This window comes from Sitophilus oryzae, unplaced genomic scaffold (assembly GCF_002938485.1).
Source record: "Sitophilus oryzae breed Bouriz unplaced genomic scaffold, Soryzae_2.0 scaffold_1620_pilon_pilon, whole genome shotgun sequence".
Classification (NCBI taxonomy): domain Eukaryota; kingdom Metazoa; phylum Arthropoda; class Insecta; order Coleoptera; family Curculionidae; genus Sitophilus; species Sitophilus oryzae.
The window spans coordinates 4,408,284-4,426,891 of NW_022146304.1; the positions used below are offsets into that span (position 1 = coordinate 4,408,284).

Genomic DNA, 18,608 nt, shown 5'->3' on the forward strand with positions numbered 1-18,608 from the left:
TCGCTCTACGTAAACGTACCGTATTTTAATTTTATTATTAAAAAATAAATTCAAATTATAACGTATGGCCACAGAAGTCTTGGGATGGTTTCAGACTAACTTAGTCTATAGTATTTTTTAGTAATTTTCTAGTTTTGCATTCCTTATAATAGAAAGACATCATTTTCTTACATTTACAAAAAATATTTTTCCAGATGATATAAATACACTTCTTCATTCTTTTTCAATTAATGGTCACCGATTTGTAACATTTAGTAATTCGACTGTTGGTTTACATCAAAAAGTTATTTATCGAACTTTTATAACAGATACAACTTGTGAATTTTTTGACCAATTATTTGAAGAGGTAGGTAACTAAATAGTTTGTCTATAGATAGCTTTACGACAGAATCATTCCATAAAATATAGGTAGGTCGCTGCTCAAGTGCTAAAACCCCAAAAAAAGTTTCTTTCCTTTTTTCTTCTTTACCCAGCTCTAAATATTACCACCAATTGCAGGCATATAACGAGGAATTATTTAAATACCCAAACAAATGGCTGATTTTTGGAAATACTGATCAATTAAGACGAAATAACTACTATTTTCCATTAAATAGCTACGTTTTGATAGTTAGCAATTCTACAAAATCCAACGGAACTTTCGATATATCCTCTTGGTATAAGATCAATGAATATATGGATGGATACACCCAGACTATATTGGGAAGTTGGTCCAATGACAAAGGATTTTCATTTTTTAATGATATTTCTTTGACGCGAAACAGAAGTAACATGGAAATGACACCTTTAAGGGTTTCTTATATATTCCAGTATAACAGCAGTTTACAACATATATACGACAACAGGTAAATTCTATATTCGAAATAAGACTTCTTCTTCTATCAAATTTTTCCTAAATACTTCTTCTACTATCAATTCTGCTTCTATTAAATCTGTCAATAACCTTCCATACTCCATTCGTAGTCTAATTAATAAAAATATATATTTTTTCTTCAGGGAGCGTCATTTGGACAAGATTACTAAAATTAACTATATATTATTCGACTTATTCGTGGATATATGGAATATGACTCACCTTAAGATTATTACAAAGGAATATGGCATGGAAATGGATCCCGTAAAGAAATTCTATAAAGGAATGTTAGGTGATATTTATACTGGCAGAGCTGATATTTCAGGTACAAAAATAGTATTCGCATTCAATCAACTTAATAAATCAAATCAGGAGAAAATATATTTAAAAAGTTTGATTGTGTACAAAACTATGCAGTTAAGTAAATTATAACGTGATATTATTAACAGGTAGGTAACTAAATAAATCTGAGATACCTACTGGGCATTAACAATTATTTAGTTTGGAAACAAAAATAAGAGTTTCTGGAATGAATTTTTGATATTTATCTTCTTTTTCTTCCTACTCTATATTAGGCAGATCGCCTGTTCATTCTTCACATCATTCCTACAGTATCAATCGATGGTAAGGTTATCACACCATCTTTTTCTTGGCCTTCCCGTGCTTCTTCTTCCCAATGGTGATTTGTCCCGAGCTGACCTTACTATTCTTCCATCGTTCATTCGACTTATATGTTCATTCCATTCGCGTCTTCTGCTCAATACCCATTCATCAATGCTGTCCACCTTGCATGTTTGCCTTATGTTGTCGCTTCGTTCTCTATCTAGCAGCGTTTTATCTGTGATTTTGCGGAGGATTTTCATCTCGTCTGTTTCCAAGAATTTCTTTGTTTTTGCTGTATCCGGTTTGGTTTCTGCTCTGTAGGTCATTATGGGTCTGACGACAGCCTTGTATATTCTTGACTTCACCTCGACACCTATACATTTATTTTTCCATATGGTGTCGTTCAGACATCCAGCCACTCTCATTGCTTTTGTTGTTTGTGGTCTTACCTCTGTTTCGATATCGCCAAGATTTGGATATTTATGTTGTTGAAAATATAATACTGGGACTAGTTACACTGTGTAGAAAACCGACTATAAGTTTATTATTCATCACAGGTTCGAGTCATTGCACAACTGCAATTTGCGTTTTTTATAGACTTATAACAAACGTTGTTCTGAAGTAAAATGCAGCTTATGTTGCATTAAGCATTCATGTACTGAATAAGAAACCATCTGAAATCATATGAAAGATAAAGAAAAGTTATGCGAGTGCAATATAAAAATTTATATTAAAATATACAGATTGGCATTTATAAATGCATGTATTACCATTGGTAATACAATAAACTTAACAATTTTTTATGGAGTGACATAGTAATATATCATAATAATTTATTACAACTAAAATATTAAATATAATTTATATAAAAGCTCAATTTTTTTCCAATTCCTAAAACGGCTACCGCTTCACCAATTTTGACTCTCCTTTTTCCATTTCAAGACATTCTCTAGCGATTCTGCTGGTATGGGGAGGTACATTATCTTGCATGAAGTTATCCCCAATTGCAGCTCTCCAAAGCCTAACAGTTGGTTCTAGCACTAAACCAACATACCTCCGACCCATTAAAGTTTGTTAAAGTGGTAACAATGGAGTTTTTACTCCCAGCATAATAGCTCCCCAGAACATTACAGTTCTTTCTTCATATCTTGGTACAGATTTGGCAGCCTGGAGTCTCGCTTGTCTTCCTGGAGCTCTAAAAACACGAATTTGATGGTCATCTGATTTTAGGCCAATTCTGGTCTCATCCGAAAAAAGTTTTGATGTAAGGCATCAATTTAGCGGTCAATTTTATTTTGCCGAGATAACTGTGAGACCTGTAACTCTCTTCTACTGTACAACCCTCGAGCACGAAGCCTTTTTCTTATGGTTTAAACTGAAACGTTCACACTTGTAGCTGCCAGAAGTAGTTTTTGTAGCTCTGGATGAGAAACATTGGGATTTCTTCTACCAATTTGGCACACAAAGCGTTCTTGTTCAGTTGTAACTCTTTGACGACTTTGTCTAGGCCTGTTCTTAAGAGTTCCTAGTTCCAAATACCTTGCATATATTTTCGATACAATTAATATCCTGGGTAACGCCTACTATCTCTTCTTCGTCTCTTTGGGGCATTCCTTGTTCAATGAGAGCAATAATTCTTCTACTCTATACATCTGTTAATCCAACATAAGACATTTTTTTACTTTTTTAGATCGAATGAAAATTGCCGGACAATCGTGATTTTACTACTGAACACAAAATTCATGATAAAATAAATCGCAGCAGTTGTTTGTTCTTTATTGTCATGTTTATTACAGTTGAGGGTTGGAACCTTTGGTGTTACACAGCAAAATAAAAACACTAAATCACCACAATACACCAAAACACTTTTATTTTACACTGGACGCGCGTTTCGCTAACCATGTTAGCATCATCAGCAGATGATTATAAACTAAAGTACAATCTACAAGTTGAGCGTTTATATACTCGCTCAGTGGGCACCAGTGGGCGTGGCAAAATCTAGCCAACCGAGTCAGAGCCCACTGAGCGTAACAGTTAGATTTCTGCCACTAGAGTAGTAGGAACAAAGAACTTGAAGGAATTGGACCGTTGTCTCTGTTCATACTGTCTTTACATTTATTAATTCTGATGCATTCATATGCATCTAATTGCCTGTAATTTGAGACTTGTTTAAGTAATTTTAAGTTATTAAGATCTATACAATGTTCTTTATCAACAATATGTTCGGCAACGCAAGATTTATCCGGTCTACCATATCCTATCTGAGCTAAATGTTCTTTAAATCTAGTTAATATTGATCTTCTAATTTGCCCAACATATTTCTGATTACAATCTTTACAAGAAATATCATAAATACCCGACCTTTCCAGTGGAGGTGTTTTATCTTTTGGATTACCTAATAATTGTTGTAATTTATTATTAGCACTATACACAAGTTTATAATTGACATTCTTAAAAATTCCTTTTAGACCACGGGATAACTCTCTATCAAACGGTATCGAAAAATACTTAGACGTATCTTTCTCCACTTGAAAAGTCGAATTTTCAGAAATCATTAACCTATACCTACGTTTTCTAATTAATTTATCAACTAGTGAAGGAGAATACCCATTACACTCAGCTACATTCCTAATGTAATCTCTTTCTATTTCATATCTTTCGTTCAAGAGTTTGCGTAACAAAGATTGTTTCTATCTAAAAGCTGATAAGGGAAATAAGGTTGTTATATTAGATAAAAAAGACTATTACGATAAGGTTAACAACTTAATCGATAATGGCCCCTACATAAATTTGAAAAAGAATCCTTTGTCTAAGATGGTAGCAGACGTTAAAAAAAAACTCTAAAAGAATGTAACACCCTTATTGATCTTTCTTTAAAGAGGAAATTGCAAGTATCCAATCCCTCATTACCAAAATTATATACTTTGCCAAAAAATTCATAAATGACAAGTCTATGCGATATATTGTTTCGGCTGTAGGTTTCCGACTTATAATTTGGCAAAATGGTTATCAAGGGAGTTCGAAAATTTACCTGATCATGAACCTTCTTTCTCAGTTAAAAATAATATTGAATTCATTAACAAAATTAAAGATATAACATTGCATGAAGGTGAAATTTTGGTCTCCTTTGATGTATCTTCGTTGTTCCCAAGTGTTCCAATTCCACATACTTTAGGCTACTTGAAGGAATTACTGAACGCAAATGGTCTCGACAACAAAACTGTGAGTGAATATATTGAGCTTACATCTTTATGTATGAAACAAAATTGTTTTCAATTTAATAACAACTTTTTCGAACAGCGGGAAGGTACAGCAATGGGTAATCCATTGTCTCCATTTTTGGCTAATTTATTTATGAGCAGGTTTGAAGTGGAGGCTAAGAATCAGTTTGAGTATTTTCCAAGAGTATGGTTTAGGTATGTGAATGATATTTTTGCTGTTTTTGACACACATTCAGACACCATAGATAATTTTGTTTCTAAGTTAAATAATCGTTTTCCTTCCATTAAATTTACGCATGAAATTGAGAACAACGACAGATTACCATTTCTAGATGTATAGGGTTATTAGAAATACTAATAATTGCCTGGAATTTGATATCTATAGGAAAAATACGACCACACGCAGATATATTCCTAATGAATCACATCATAGTGTTGAACATAAAATGGTTAGTTTAAATTTCTTAGTTCATAGATTACTTAGTTTCCCACTTTCCAACGAAAGATATGAAATAGAAAGAGATTACATTAGGAATGTAGCTGAGTGTAATGGATATTCTTTTTCACTAGTTGATAAATTAATTAGAAAACGTAGGTATAGGTTAATGATTTCTGAAAATTTTGACTTTCAAGTGGAGAAAGATACGTCTAAATATTTTTCGATACCGTTTGATAGAGAGTTATCCCGTGGTCTAAAAGGAATTTTTAAGAATGTCAATTATAAACTTGTGTATAGTGCTAATAATAAATTACAACAATTATTAGGTAATCCAAAAGATAAAACACCCTCCACTGGAAAGGTCGGGTATTTATGAAATTTCTTGTAAAGGTTGTAATCAGAAATATGTTGGGCAAACTAGAAGATCAATATTAACTAGATTTAAAGAACATTTAATTGCTCAGATAAGATATGGTAGACCGGATAAATCTTGTGTTGCCGAACATATTGTTGATAATGAACATTGTATAGATCTTAATAATTTAAAATTAATTAAACAAGTCTCAAATTACAGGCAATTAGATGCATATGAAAGCATCAGAATTAATAAATGTAAAGATAGTATGAACAGAGTCAACGGTCCAATTCCTTCAAGTTCTTTGTTCCTACTACTCTAGTGGCGGAAATCTAACTGTTACGCTCAGTTGGCTCTGACTCGGTTGGCTAGATTTTGCCACGCCCACTCGGTGCCCACTGAGCGAGTATATAATCGCTCAACTTGTAGATTGTACTTTAGTTTATAATCATCTGCTGATGATGCTAACATGGTTAGCGAAACGCGCGTCCAGTGTAAAATAAAAGTGTTTTGGTGTATTGTGGTGATTTAGTGTTTTTATTTTTTTTTATTTTGCCATGTTTATTTACAACAAAAAGCCTTATCTTAAAGTTGTATACCAATTTTTTTCCTTGCAAAAACTTTAGTCAGAAATAAAGAGTGATTCCATATAAGTTTGGTTGTGTGTATATATTTAAATATATAGGAAATAAGTATTATTAGGTTGATTTATATTAATTGTGACGAGATTGCTGAGAAGTTTGTGATATTGAAATGTTAAATTGTTAACACAGTAGAATTTAGAAAAATAAATATTTTTTATAAGCTACGTTTCTAGTCTAATAATCTTAGAAGTATAGACACAGTAACAATCTAATATCTCAAATATTAGTGTATTTTATATTTATTTTAATTTATTAAGAGAACTGAGATATGATTTAAGCCGGGACCCCGTTAGGCCACACGCCACGCTATCCCACGTGAGCCCACGTGTTGCGACGTGGGAAAGAGTGTACACATGAGATCTGGGACGATAGTGTGTACGCAATACATGTAATTAAATGGAAAAACATACGCACAGATCTTCATGACGTGGCGTTGCGTGTTGCTTCATGGGGTCCCGGCTTTACTGTTCTACTCACAATAGACTATTTTATTATTTCAGGTACTTTAGCTTTCACTCCCAAAGAACGTTTTCAGTATTTTCAATTCTTGGTCAACACCATAAGAGGGCTGTCACTAAACTTTATCTTTAGAGCCCCACCTCTACCTTATACATCAAACTTGTTCGCTCTACCTTTTAACAAATACGTTTGGTACGCTTGCGGCTTGATCGTGATTTTGTGCTGTTTGGCCATCAGAGTGATCATGAAATGGGAAGAAAAAGCACAAACATATATGAATGAACGTGAAAAATTTGGAGAGGATGTGCCTAGTTTCATGGATATTGTAATGATGCAGGTGTGTTCGTAATATAACTATGGCAAAACTGTTATATTTAACTGCATCTAACCATTATCGTTATTTTATGATTACAACAATAGCTTTTTTCGTTTTCCTGTTATTACCGATTCTGTACCGTCCTAGAATTGTGATGCGTATGCGCAGAAGGAAATATGAAGACATTATTTCATTTGCGCATGCGCTGGAGAGTTCTAGGACGATTCAGAACCGATAATACCAGGAAAACGAATAGACCTAATAATTGCATTTCGAGAAGTTACAACATTCTGTGCTATCAAGTATAAAACTAAACATCCAAGCAAAGAATATTATAGTTAACACAAATCCAAGTTACATATTACTTCAGCTACAATTTCTATATACAGAGTGCATATAGAAATATAGATGCAACTCCTGTTTCAATTTTCTGGGCAATTGATTTATTTATTATAACAGGGTGCGTCTCAAAACTGGCTCAACCCTATAACTTTTTTATTTTTTCAGATAAAAAACGAGATTTGGTATGTTAGTTATATGACATAAATTAGGATTGACTGACGTATTCAATTGTTTTCGGTCACTTCCTGTTTCACCGGAAATGACTACAACTTTTAATTTTTAATTTGCACCCTCAGTAGTTTTTTTAATTTATTCGATGGAAAATGACACTCTTCTTCTCGCTAAAAAAATGTTGTATTTTAAATTTCAATCTAAGTGCCATGGCTGTGTTAAAAACACTAATTTTTAATCAAGGAGCCTTGGAAAATTATATTTGATTGTCTAATGTTTTTAGTGTCTTATCCTGGTCGGTTAAAAGATGCCCAAATCGTATTTTTAATCATATCTCAATTTTTTCAAATGGAAGGAGGGTAGCTCATTGGCATATTTGGAAAAAGCATTTTTTTACGAATAATTTGGTGCCACACACTTGGTATTTCGGGTCAAATTGTCGTTATGAACATGTTACAATGTCAAATATATTACATATACATATGTGAAAATGTCAGAAGTTGAGGCATGATATGTCATCCTATTTAGAGTGTCATTTTCTATCGAATAAAGTAAAAAAATATCTAGGGTGCCATTTAAAAATCAAAAGTTATAGTCATTTCCGGTGAAACAGGAAGTGACCGAAAACAATTGAATACGTCATTCAATCCTAATTTATGTCATATACTAACATACCAAATATCGTTTTTTATCTGAAAAAATAATAAAGTTATATGGGTGAGCCACTTTTGAGACGCACCCGGTATAGTATAGGTACTAGTTTTTGAATATTAAAAGTATACTTGAATAACAGAGAATTTCATAACTTTGTGAAACGTCATAATTGTGTAAAAAATCAGTAAAAACAGTGGAACCATATATATGGTTCATTATGGTTTATACCTACTTCTAAAAAAACATTGATTTTGAATCAATTTTTTATTGGTTTTAGATTGCTGTAGTCTGCCAAATGGACTATTTCCACGAACCTAGAAGCGCTGCGGGTAAAATTGGAACATTTACTCTACTCATCACATTCAGCTATATTTACACAGCATTTTGTGCTAGGATAGTCATCCTTCTGCAATCAACATCTGATAATTTGAAAGATATGCGGGCATTGTACGATTCAAACATTAAAATGGGAGTTGAAGATTTGAGTTACAATAAATTTTACTTCAAGGCAAGTTCCTTTCAATTCTCTAAAGCGTATTAACTATTAACAAAACCTGTTATTACATAGACCTTATAGAAATTCTTAATATCCATTAGTACTACAGAAACCAAAAAGAATTTCTCGTGTTTAAAATGATGAATATTGTCTGTGCAGGTTCCTCAACCTCGTACCAATGAGTACTGGAGGAAACTGGTTTACGAAAACAAGATTGCTCCAAAAGGAGCCGCTAGGGAAAACTATTTTTCAGCTGAAGAAGGAATGAGCATGGTGCAGAAGTCTTATTTTGCGTTTCATACCGAAGCATCTACCGCGAATAATATCATCGAAGCATCTTATACGAAAGAAGAGAAATGTTCCGTGAGATATATCGATACTTTTGTCAAATGGGACACGGTACATTTGTTTTGTCGGAAGAATTCTACTTTGAGTGAATATTTTCTAATCGGGTAAGTATTACAATACCCTAGATCATTTATATACTTACGTGGATAGATCAACGCCATAATATTAGCATCATAAAGGATGTCTCCATCATCACGACGTACCTATACCTACTCTACGGCACTTGTTGCCCTTACCGAGGATCTTACTTTGCACAAGCGAGTTAAAACATATTTCCAATATAATCACAGATGTTGTGGGGTACACAATATAGTACTAATTTTGTACGAAATATTGGACAATTCATTTTGAAACATTTTATTTTTCTTAAGGCCTTTTTTTAACGCCATCTTCTTCATACTAAAGTCACCTATGCACGCCTCTCTATTTCTCTTTTTTTACATAAAATACGTACACCTAGAAAAGCTTCTGCGTGTTCTCTAAAACTTATAGCAGATGATAATTATTATTAGTACTAAAATTGTAAGAAATTTATTATGTACCTATCTATTTTCTAGGTTGCACAGATTGTTTGAAACTGGACTTCAAAATCGACAGAGCGTTCAAATATTATCGAAGTTGTCAAAATGCGGCGGAAACAGCAACATATTCGTCAGCGTAGGACTAAAAGAATGTTATTTTGCTTTTGCTGTGTTCGTAATAGGTCTTGGTATCAGTATTGTTCTTTTGATTCTGGAAATATTATCGCATTTGTATCTGGAAAGGAGAAATAATCTTATTAAAAAAATAATGGTTAAGCCATTTCTGAAAAGAAGAGAATCTGATTTTTAGATATTACATTGCAAATTGATGTTGCTTTTTTAGGAGTCTCTTTAGTGCTAATATGTTGTTCTTCTATGTTGTGCATATATGTTATATTTTTATGATTGTATATTATACGGAAGTGGGAAAATTGAACACCGCGACCATATACAGGGTGCTTCAAAAAACATGTGCCATCTCTCGTGGGGAGATCCCTCAAGTAAAAATAAGATTTATTTTTCATATCAACATAGGTCCAATTATGCTTTGTTTCGTACAGGGTATTAAAGTCTTAATAATTTTTCGATTTATCATAATTTTCTTCCAAGTACTTTTAGTGATTCGAAAGAAATTTTAAAGGTATTAAAATATGTCACATTTATAGTAACTTTTACCCACAAAATTTCATTTGAAACGCTAAAGGTAGATGGAAGAAAATTATAATAAATCGAAAAAATATTAAGACTTTAACACCCTGTAGTTACGAAACAAAGCAGACTCAGAGCTATGTTAATATGAAAAATAAATCTTATTTTTACGAGAGGTATCTCCCCTCGAGAGATGGCACATGTTTTTGAAACACCCTGTATATAGGCAAAAAGAACTAGAATATGAGGTAGGTCTCTTGTGTTATCTCTGTGACTTAAATATAATAATATAATAAAATATTTCTTAGCATTTTGCTTTGTTTTTTTTTAAGAACTATCTAGGTAGTTTTGACTCACTTCATATATTAGTTTAAAATATATACCATGCCGTAATTAGTTCTACCGAAGACACGGAATTGTACTATACAGGAAGAAGATACAGAACATTCATAAAATACTTTCACATAAAAAGCATTAACATTTTGCGATTTTACAATTTTTTGAGAATTTTAAAAGTGTAGAAAATTTAATGCAAAAATCATCATATTTTACAAACAATATTACGGTATTTTTGTAATGAGATTTTTTTAATGGGAATGGGCAAATCGATTGAGCAAAAAATATAAGGTACTGCATTCCAAATCACCCTGTTTATGTATAGACTGAAGTAAAAAATCTCAATCTCTGATCTCAAATCAAACTGGAAACTTGATATGGAACTTTTTTGGTAACGTAAATCACCCTGTATAGCAGCTAAGATCATGGTTTGTAATTTTCGCGAGCAAGTCTAGTTCAGATTAGCCCTTCCAACGAAAGGAAGACGTTCACTTAAAATGCCTCACTCTAAAATAATAACTTTTAAATGATATCATGGCAAGGCCTTCATCCAAGAACCTAATTCTAAAACCACAAAGGAACTGCTAATGCTCAGCAGGAATCATGTTTGGATTACAACAGATCTCTTAACAGGACATATACCTTAATAATTTCAACGTGTGTTAAGGAAGTCTTGCTGTAGACACTGTGATAAAGATCCTGAAACAGCAGAGCATAAAATGTTACTAAGAGGCTCTCAATCGCAAGCGTCACTTTCTATTTGGGAAAGCATGGCTTGAACCGGAGTAACTATGCTCCCATTACACCAAGGAGCTGCAAAAACTGGTGAAGGTTACAGGGATAGAGGACTGAGTGCAGACATAAAAAGGGGAGCCTTAAGGTAAGCGCGCATTTATTCGCATCGGACGGACGTATCGGACACAGGGAACGGACGAAAATTATTATTTGCCTTATTTTAAATGAGACAACGCACATACATACGTATCGGACGCATCGTAGACACGGAAATCCGTTCAGAATTATTAGAAAAGAATTAAATCCGTATATACGATGCGTACGGATGACGTCATTCGCAAATTCGAGGAAAATGCGCAATATAAACAGGAATCGACTATTTGTTTTTAACGTTATTTTGAGCAGGTAGCTAAAAGAGTGAAAATGGATGACGGACTATTAATTTCTTTAGTGCAACAATAAAATGAACTTTATAATTTGAAAAACAAAGAGTACAGTAATCAGCAAGGACCCCAAAATATATGGGAGGAAATTGGGCAGATAATGAAACAACCAGGTACGTAGACGCAATATAATAGAATAAATCTTTAACATATAGGTATATTTAAACAGCAGAAAAATCAGTTTAACATCTTTTTAAAAATACGGTTCATTATGGATGGGCACATTATGGACCCAAATTCGTTCTTTTTTTTCTTGTTCCTTTGCTCTTCCTCTTCAAATGCACATGCAATTGCAAGTCATAATTCTTCATCAGAAATACTACTCATTTTAAATTTGGGAAGCGAACGTGAAAAACAGAAGTTTCGTATTAGCCCGCTTCGAGGATTGCACTAAAATGAAAATGCGGGAAGAAAATCAGAATATAATATGCGATGATAAATATATTGCGATTCGTCCGATGCGTCCGTTGCGTCCGGTGCGAACAAATGCGCGCTTACCTTTAAGGTACGTGCACATTGACCAGAGCCGCACTCGCCGCACAGTGTGAAATTTTGACGTTCTAGGTGGAATTAATTCGATTTACCAACTGTAGCCCAGGTCCTAAGTTATTGTAAAATGTATTCAAGGAATGTCCATTCATCAATAAAAAAACATATGTTTATTTTTAAAATCAAACTTATCATTTAAAAATGCTCATTACTTTATCTTTCGGACAAAACGATAAAATCATCTAAAATATCTAGCCCATTTAGTCAAATTTTGCAGGCGTTTTAGTGAGAAATGTTTACTTTCACGGAATAACTACATTGATATTATTTTTATATTAGGCCTACGTGGTAAGCTATCATTTTTTAAAAATATTTCTGCTATATAGTTTGACTGAAAAGAAATGTTAAAGAAGTACCTGCAGTTACCTATGAAAAATTGTAATTTAGCTACTTTAAATATGTGTTACATAATACCACATAATACCACGATAACTTTGTCATTTCTTGAGAGCCCACTTATTATAGCATATGACATAAAAAAAATTAGCTGCGTTTAGGTGCGCTTTAGCTATACATATATATATATATATATATATATATATATATATATATATATATATATATATATATATATATATATATATATATATATATATATATATATATATATATATATATATATATATATATATATTTTAAATGGCTGCGCGCTTCACTCGTCAGGATGTATATGAGGTTTGTACTTCTAACACTCCAAAGAAGCGGCGAAGCGCTGTGGTGAATTAAGTTAGTTAACTAGAATCAAAGCGTTCCCAGTACAAATATTGGAACGCTTTGATTCTAGTAACCTTTCAAAAGCTGTCAAAGCAAATATAAGAGTTTCGGCCAGGACGTTTTGTCAGAAAATCGAGAACAAATAATGGAAAAAGGCAAATAGGCATAAACATATCTTCTTATCTAAGAATTCTAATCGGTTAAGGGAAGATTTTCGATTATCTGTATTAGCAAGAGTACCAAAATGAAAGAAAAACCTCTAAATACAGTTTCTTTGTGCGGTGCGGTTCGTTGAGAAATCAACAATTGATTATTTTATTTTCTTTGATTGTATGATTTTCTCCGATTTAGATAGTTTTTCCAAATCCGTTTGACCCACAAAAATTTTACAGTGTATTTTGCTTGTATATAGTACTTTCTTATTTGCCTTTTTTATAGATTATGTATTTTGGTTCGGCAACACCACATTTTGTAGAATTTTAGACACTCCGTATATTAAACTCCGTAGTTACTAACCTCAAAACTATTCTCTAACCATCAAAACTTTTTATTAAAAATAAAATTTTATGAATCACTGATAATATAGTAAAAAAGTTTCCCATATGTATCAAACATTATGAGAGCGCCTGTATATGCCCTACTACGATTATTTTGGTGCATGATCTACCTTTACCTTGATAAAATTTCTTATATAAAAACGAAAAAGACTGGTATTTCATTAAAAGAGTCGCTGAAATATTTTTTCCAGCTACACCACGGAAATTTCACACTGTGCGCCGCACGAATCGCACTTTTTTTTCTTGTCGCGCACACAGGGCCGTACCGAACGCGCCGCATTATTCGCTTTTTTGTTTCTTTCTGCGCCTACTACACCTGTATTTGCCAATCGAATTTCTCATCAGTCGCTTCCGGAGTCCTGTCTGCGGTGATAAGCGTGTTTTTTAATATTTCTCGACTATAAATGACAACGAACAAGAAATAATTATGAGCTCCTTGCTGAAGAAGAAGAAAGAAATCACGACAAAGAATCGAAAGTTATAGGTTCACAATATTGGCAAAAATCCACATTATTTCCATATTTAATTGAGGATGAACTAAAATGTTTTCAATATTTCAATATGAGCCATGAAAAATTTGCGAACTTTCTTAGCATATTGAATTTCTAATCTCCTCTTCGGCTACCTACGCTACGTAGAGTGGAAGGAATTGCGTGTGACGTCAGCAGCACTAGCCGCATTTACCGAAAATCATTCTGGCCCAACAATGCTGGCCGCATTTTCGTCGATGCGCATCTTCATTGAAGTGTGCGCATCTTCATTGAAAGTAACGTAAACAATATTTTTCTCTGGTCAGTGTGCGCGTACCTTTACAGGTCGTAGTGCTTCTGGCATAGGACGGCCGCTTAATAGCTAGGAAAAATTGTAATAAAAATGCTTCAGAGTTCTTGAATAACACGACACACAATTCTTGAATGACTTAGAAAAGGTGTCAAAATTTGAAGTATTGACATTAAGGTCATTATTAAAAGCGAGTAACACTCTTTCTCCAGATTTAAATGAAAAAACTCCTGAAGAGTCCCAACAAACTAGTTAGGTAGTCGTAAGTAAATTTCTACGAATTTTTTTAAAAATATTCTCGATTCACAGAAGAGTCCTGTCAAAATCTTCCAATATTTCGCATGAGACAAAATCAAACTCGCAATCAGAAGATTTGATGAACCACGAACAGAATCTGACCCTCGAAATCGAATCGTTAAAAAGCCAAATAGAGAACCTGAAAGAAGCGGTACGGTCTCTACATAGAGACACCGAAAAGAAAGAAATAGCTCTGGCTCGAATAGCAAGGGAGAAGGAAAAAGTTAGTTTGGACTTGTTAAGGCAGCGCAGATCGAATAATAACTTGTTGAAGCAGTTGGAGGATGAAAGAAAGTACTACTACCACGAAAAGGAGCAGTACTGTAACGAAATGAACGAGTACAAAAAGTTGAAGAGGGCGATGAGTACCGCTTCGACTCACAGCGAAGACGGTATGAGCTTAGAACAGTGTAAAAGAGAACTGGCCAAAGCGAAACAGACTTTGAATCATACTTTGGAAGCTAATTATAATTTGAGTATAAAGTTTTTGAGAATGAAAAACACTAAAACGTGTTTGAAAACGGAGTTGAAGACTATGAAGTTAGAGCATGAAAAGGTACTCTTAAAAATGTATGAACGCGGGTGCATCTTACAAATGGCTCACCCCCTACAACTTTTTTATTTTTTCAGATAAAAAAATGAGATTTGGTATTTTAGTATATGACATAAATTAGAATTGATTGACGTATTCAGTTGTTTTCGGTCACTTCCTGTTTCAACGGAAGTGACTACAACTTTTGATTTTTAAACGACACTGTCGGTATTTTTTTACTTTATTCCTTTGAATAAGAAAACTTTATTCGATAGAAAATGACACTCTGAATAGAATAATATATCATATGTCAACTTTTGGCATATTCGCATATGGTTTATTAGAAATTGTAACATGCGGTTAATAACAACAGTTTGACTCGAAATACCAAGTGTGTGGTACCAAATTATTCGTAAAAAATGCTTTTTCCTAACATGCTAATGCCACCTTCATTCCATTTGAAAAAATTGAGATATAATTAATACCCAATTCCTTCCAAAAATTCCAAAAATGTCAAATGTTGATATATAATATGTCATTCTATTCTGAGTGACATTTTCTATCGAATAAACTAAAAATATACCGAGGGTGCCATTTAAAAATCAAAAGTTGCAGTCATTTCGGGTGAATTTTGAATATTTGAAGTCGATCAATCCTAATTTTTCATATACTTACATACCAAATCTCGTTTTTTTTTTATTTGAAAAAAATAAAAAAGTTATAGGGGTGAGCCACTTTTGAGACGAACCCTGTATGTATCAAGATATTTAAAAATGATATGGTAACATTTCTTAAATTTCTTTACCGTTCCGAAGTTACGGGGTGTTTTTCAAAAATGTGCATTTTTAACAAATAACTGTAACTTTTCTGCTATGAAAAATTTCGTATTTTTATGAAAACATTTCCAAATCACCTTTTTACGTAGAATTTAATAGTTTAAGTATAATTTTTTAAATTAATAATTTAGGAGTTATTAACAGAAAAATTGATTTTTTATTTGGGACGCCTTGTATATATTTAATTCACTGAAATGAAAATATAATTAAGACTGTCTTAATCATCTGCTGATGATGCTAACATGATTGACGAAACGCGCGTCTAGTGTAAAAGTAAAAGTGTTTTGGTGTATTGTGGTGATTTAGTGTTTTATTTTGCTGTTGTAACACCAAAGGTTCCAACCTTCAACTGTAAGGGACCTAAAGCCTACTAGTTAAAAGTGGCTTTTAAAATTTTGTATTTCGAAGGGGACTCGAACAAAATATCAAGTGTGCTATATTTTTGAAAAGGTAATTTTAAGCTCTTTCAGTGAACTAAAAATATACAAGGTGTCCCAAATAAGAAATCAAATTTTCTGTTGAAAACTCTTAAATTATCAATTTAAAAACAAATATACTTAAATCATTAAATTCTACGTAAAAAGGTGATTTGGAAATGTTTACAAAATTTTCCATAGCAAAAAAGTTACAGCGATTTGTTAAAAATCGACATTTTTCAAAAACACCCCGTAGCACCGAAACGGTAACAGATATCGATATGCGGTTTTTACCATCATTGTTTTTGATAAAAATTGAGCTCCAGACACCGATCTTAGTTTTCGTCTAGCTCTTATAGAAAAGGGTGTTTACATTTAAAAGTGTCCAATATTTTGCACACCCTGTACATCAGAGAGAAATTATTTATTGTCTCCATCTTCATAGAATTTTCTTTTCTTAAAAACATATGAGGAAGAAGAACCACACACTATTTTTTTAAACTACTTAGAAAACACTCTGTATATTCGTTTCTTTTTCAAAAAATTTTGGAAGTATTCAGAATTTTTAAACTTTTAAAGTGGGAGTTTAATCAGCATCAAACTGCGCAACTCTACCTCCATTTACCCGACCTCGCTTCGTATATCTTCTAGTTTTCGGGTCCCAGTGATAAGGCTTAAATTTGGGACACTCTATACAGGGTGACCCTAAATTTGAGGGTGATCATTTTAAGATCTTGGAAGAGAGCCACCTCCTTTTTTTTCATCCATACAGTATAAAATGTTTCATAATTCTGTATCTACAAAAGTTTGTATTCTCCTCAATAAACATGCCTTATTTAATTATAAGTTAATAATATATTACCAAATAAAATTCTAACTATTTTAGTTAATAAATGATTATAAATCAAAAATGGAAAGTCTCTCCGAAGAACTAAACATGATAATTAATGAAAGAATAAGTACGCCGATATCTTGCAGCAGCAAAAAATATTTGCAAGTAAGAATTGTTCTTCATTTATTGTATAGGCTTGGTGCATTCTCTGCCGGTGCTGCCGCTATCGGAAAATATCGTAAACAACTGGTATATACAAATACACGGGTTTAAATAGCGAGTATACGAAAAATTTATTATATATTTATTCTGAAAGCGTCAGGAAGAATTTGTAAAAATTCTAAAAATAAAAATTAAAGTAAATATTTTGATGTATTCAGGTCTAACTTGTATTATAATTTATTATTTTAGCTAAAAAACTTTTTAGATGAGTTCAATCATGGTAGCGAGCATAGTTTTACGCACCTGTTTTGCTAGTGGGGTCATAATTGGGGCTATTTCGGCTATAAAAAAATTTTTTAAAGGTACATAAGTTATTGAATGTTATTGCACCCAACAACGCCCTAATTACGCTCTCCTTTACGCGTTAATATTTTTTCGGTAATTTTATTAACATTTGAAATTGTCACAACACAACACGACGCCTAGTTCGGATTCTTTTTCACTTATTGACTGCCCGAAATACTTTATACTCGGTACTTCTAATTTCTGCCGTTGGAGCGCTGCAGTCGGAATTTTTAAAATGAACTGAAATGCACCCAGCCTATAAATGCAATATTTTTGCTATCGATATTTATTTTTGTATTAATAAAAAACATGATTACTACTTTAAGTTGGTGAAGCAAAATAGCTGTATAGTATACGAAAACCTCTGTTTGCAACTGGAAATTGACAATTTACGTTTGAAATATGAAAAGGTCAAAATTGAGAAGAATAAAACTGAGAGTAACAGCAAATTAAAATATGCTAACAGTGAAACATCAAATTCGAAGAATTTTTATAAGTCCACTACAAGAAAACAGCAGAAAAAAGTTCGGATAAAAGATGAGGCACCTGAAAAACTAGAAAAAGATATATCGAGCATCCCATCGACCAGTAAGCAATCGACTGAACATACAAGTAAAAATATATTGAAGATTTATGAAAGAAATGAGCTGCCTGGGATTCCCAATATAGAAATACTGAACGAACGTGAGATATCTAAACCAAGAACTAGTTCAGAACAAATCTCTAGACAAATACCCACCGTTCAAGAGAGAAGTTGTAAAGAAAATAAGCACGATACTTTGATTAAAAACGTTTTAGATAATCCCGGTTCTAAATTGACACTTTTTCAAGTATCCAATACCGCATCTCAAACTTCAACGACCTATAGTGGTGGATTAACAAGAGTTAACTCTTCACCAGATATTTTATTACGGAGAAAATAATATTCTTTAATAGGTTTATATTATTTGTCTATGTTTTAAGTTTAAATAAAATGAATTATCCCTTTTTTAAACCCGAGTATT

The 18,608-nt window shown here is 32.8% G+C and overlaps 2 protein-coding genes across 3 annotated transcripts; both read left to right on the plus strand.

Annotated features, from left to right (window-relative positions):
• The first annotated feature begins 771 nt into the window (after positions 1 to 771).
• On the plus strand, positions 772 to 8,598 carry LOC115880196. The gene is made up of 4 exons (XM_030897334.1): positions 772 to 845; positions 997 to 1,178; positions 6,616 to 6,911; positions 8,335 to 8,598. The coding sequence occupies exons 1-4, from the start codon at positions 772 to 774 to the stop codon at positions 8,596 to 8,598; spliced, it is 816 nt and encodes a 271-aa protein (XP_030753194.1).
• A 5,727-nt stretch (positions 8,599 to 14,325) lies between these two features.
• LOC115880237 (rho GTPase-activating protein gacN-like) lies at positions 14,326 to 18,583 on the plus strand. 2 transcript variants are annotated; one of them, XM_030897403.1, is made up of 4 exons: positions 14,326 to 14,435; positions 14,494 to 15,037; positions 17,152 to 17,262; positions 17,931 to 18,583. In XM_030897403.1, exons 2-4 carry the CDS (start codon positions 14,561 to 14,563, stop codon positions 18,525 to 18,527), a joined length of 1,185 nt encoding a protein of 394 aa, XP_030753263.1. In that variant the 5' UTR covers positions 14,326 to 14,435; positions 14,494 to 14,560; the 3' UTR covers positions 18,528 to 18,583. The 2 variants fall into 2 exon arrangements, with proteins under 2 accessions (XP_030753263.1, XP_030753262.1); XM_030897402.1 differs by having other exon boundaries at positions 14,328 to 14,440.
• The last annotated feature ends 25 nt before the right edge of the window (positions 18,584 to 18,608 follow it).

Coding starts and splice junctions, on each gene's coding strand:
- LOC115880237 (XM_030897402.1), top strand. CDS start 14,403: ATGAAAAAACTCCTGAAGAGTCCCAACAAACTAGTTAG. Junction 14,441..14,493: donor AGTCCCAACAAACTAGTTAG/GTAGTCGTAAGT, acceptor CTCGATTCACAG/AAGAGTCCTGTCAAAATCTT. Junction 17,263..17,930: donor GCAGCAAAAAATATTTGCAA/GTAAGAATTGTT, acceptor TACTACTTTAAG/TTGGTGAAGCAAAATAGCTG.
- LOC115880196 (XM_030897334.1), top strand. CDS start 772: ATGGAAATGACACCTTTAAGGGTTTCTTATATATTCCAGTATAACAGC. Junction 846..996: donor CAACATATATACGACAACAG/GTAAATTCTATA, acceptor TTTTTTCTTCAG/GGAGCGTCATTTGGACAAGA. Junction 1,179..6,615: donor TGGCAGAGCTGATATTTCAG/GTACAAAAATAG, acceptor TTATTATTTCAG/GTACTTTAGCTTTCACTCCC.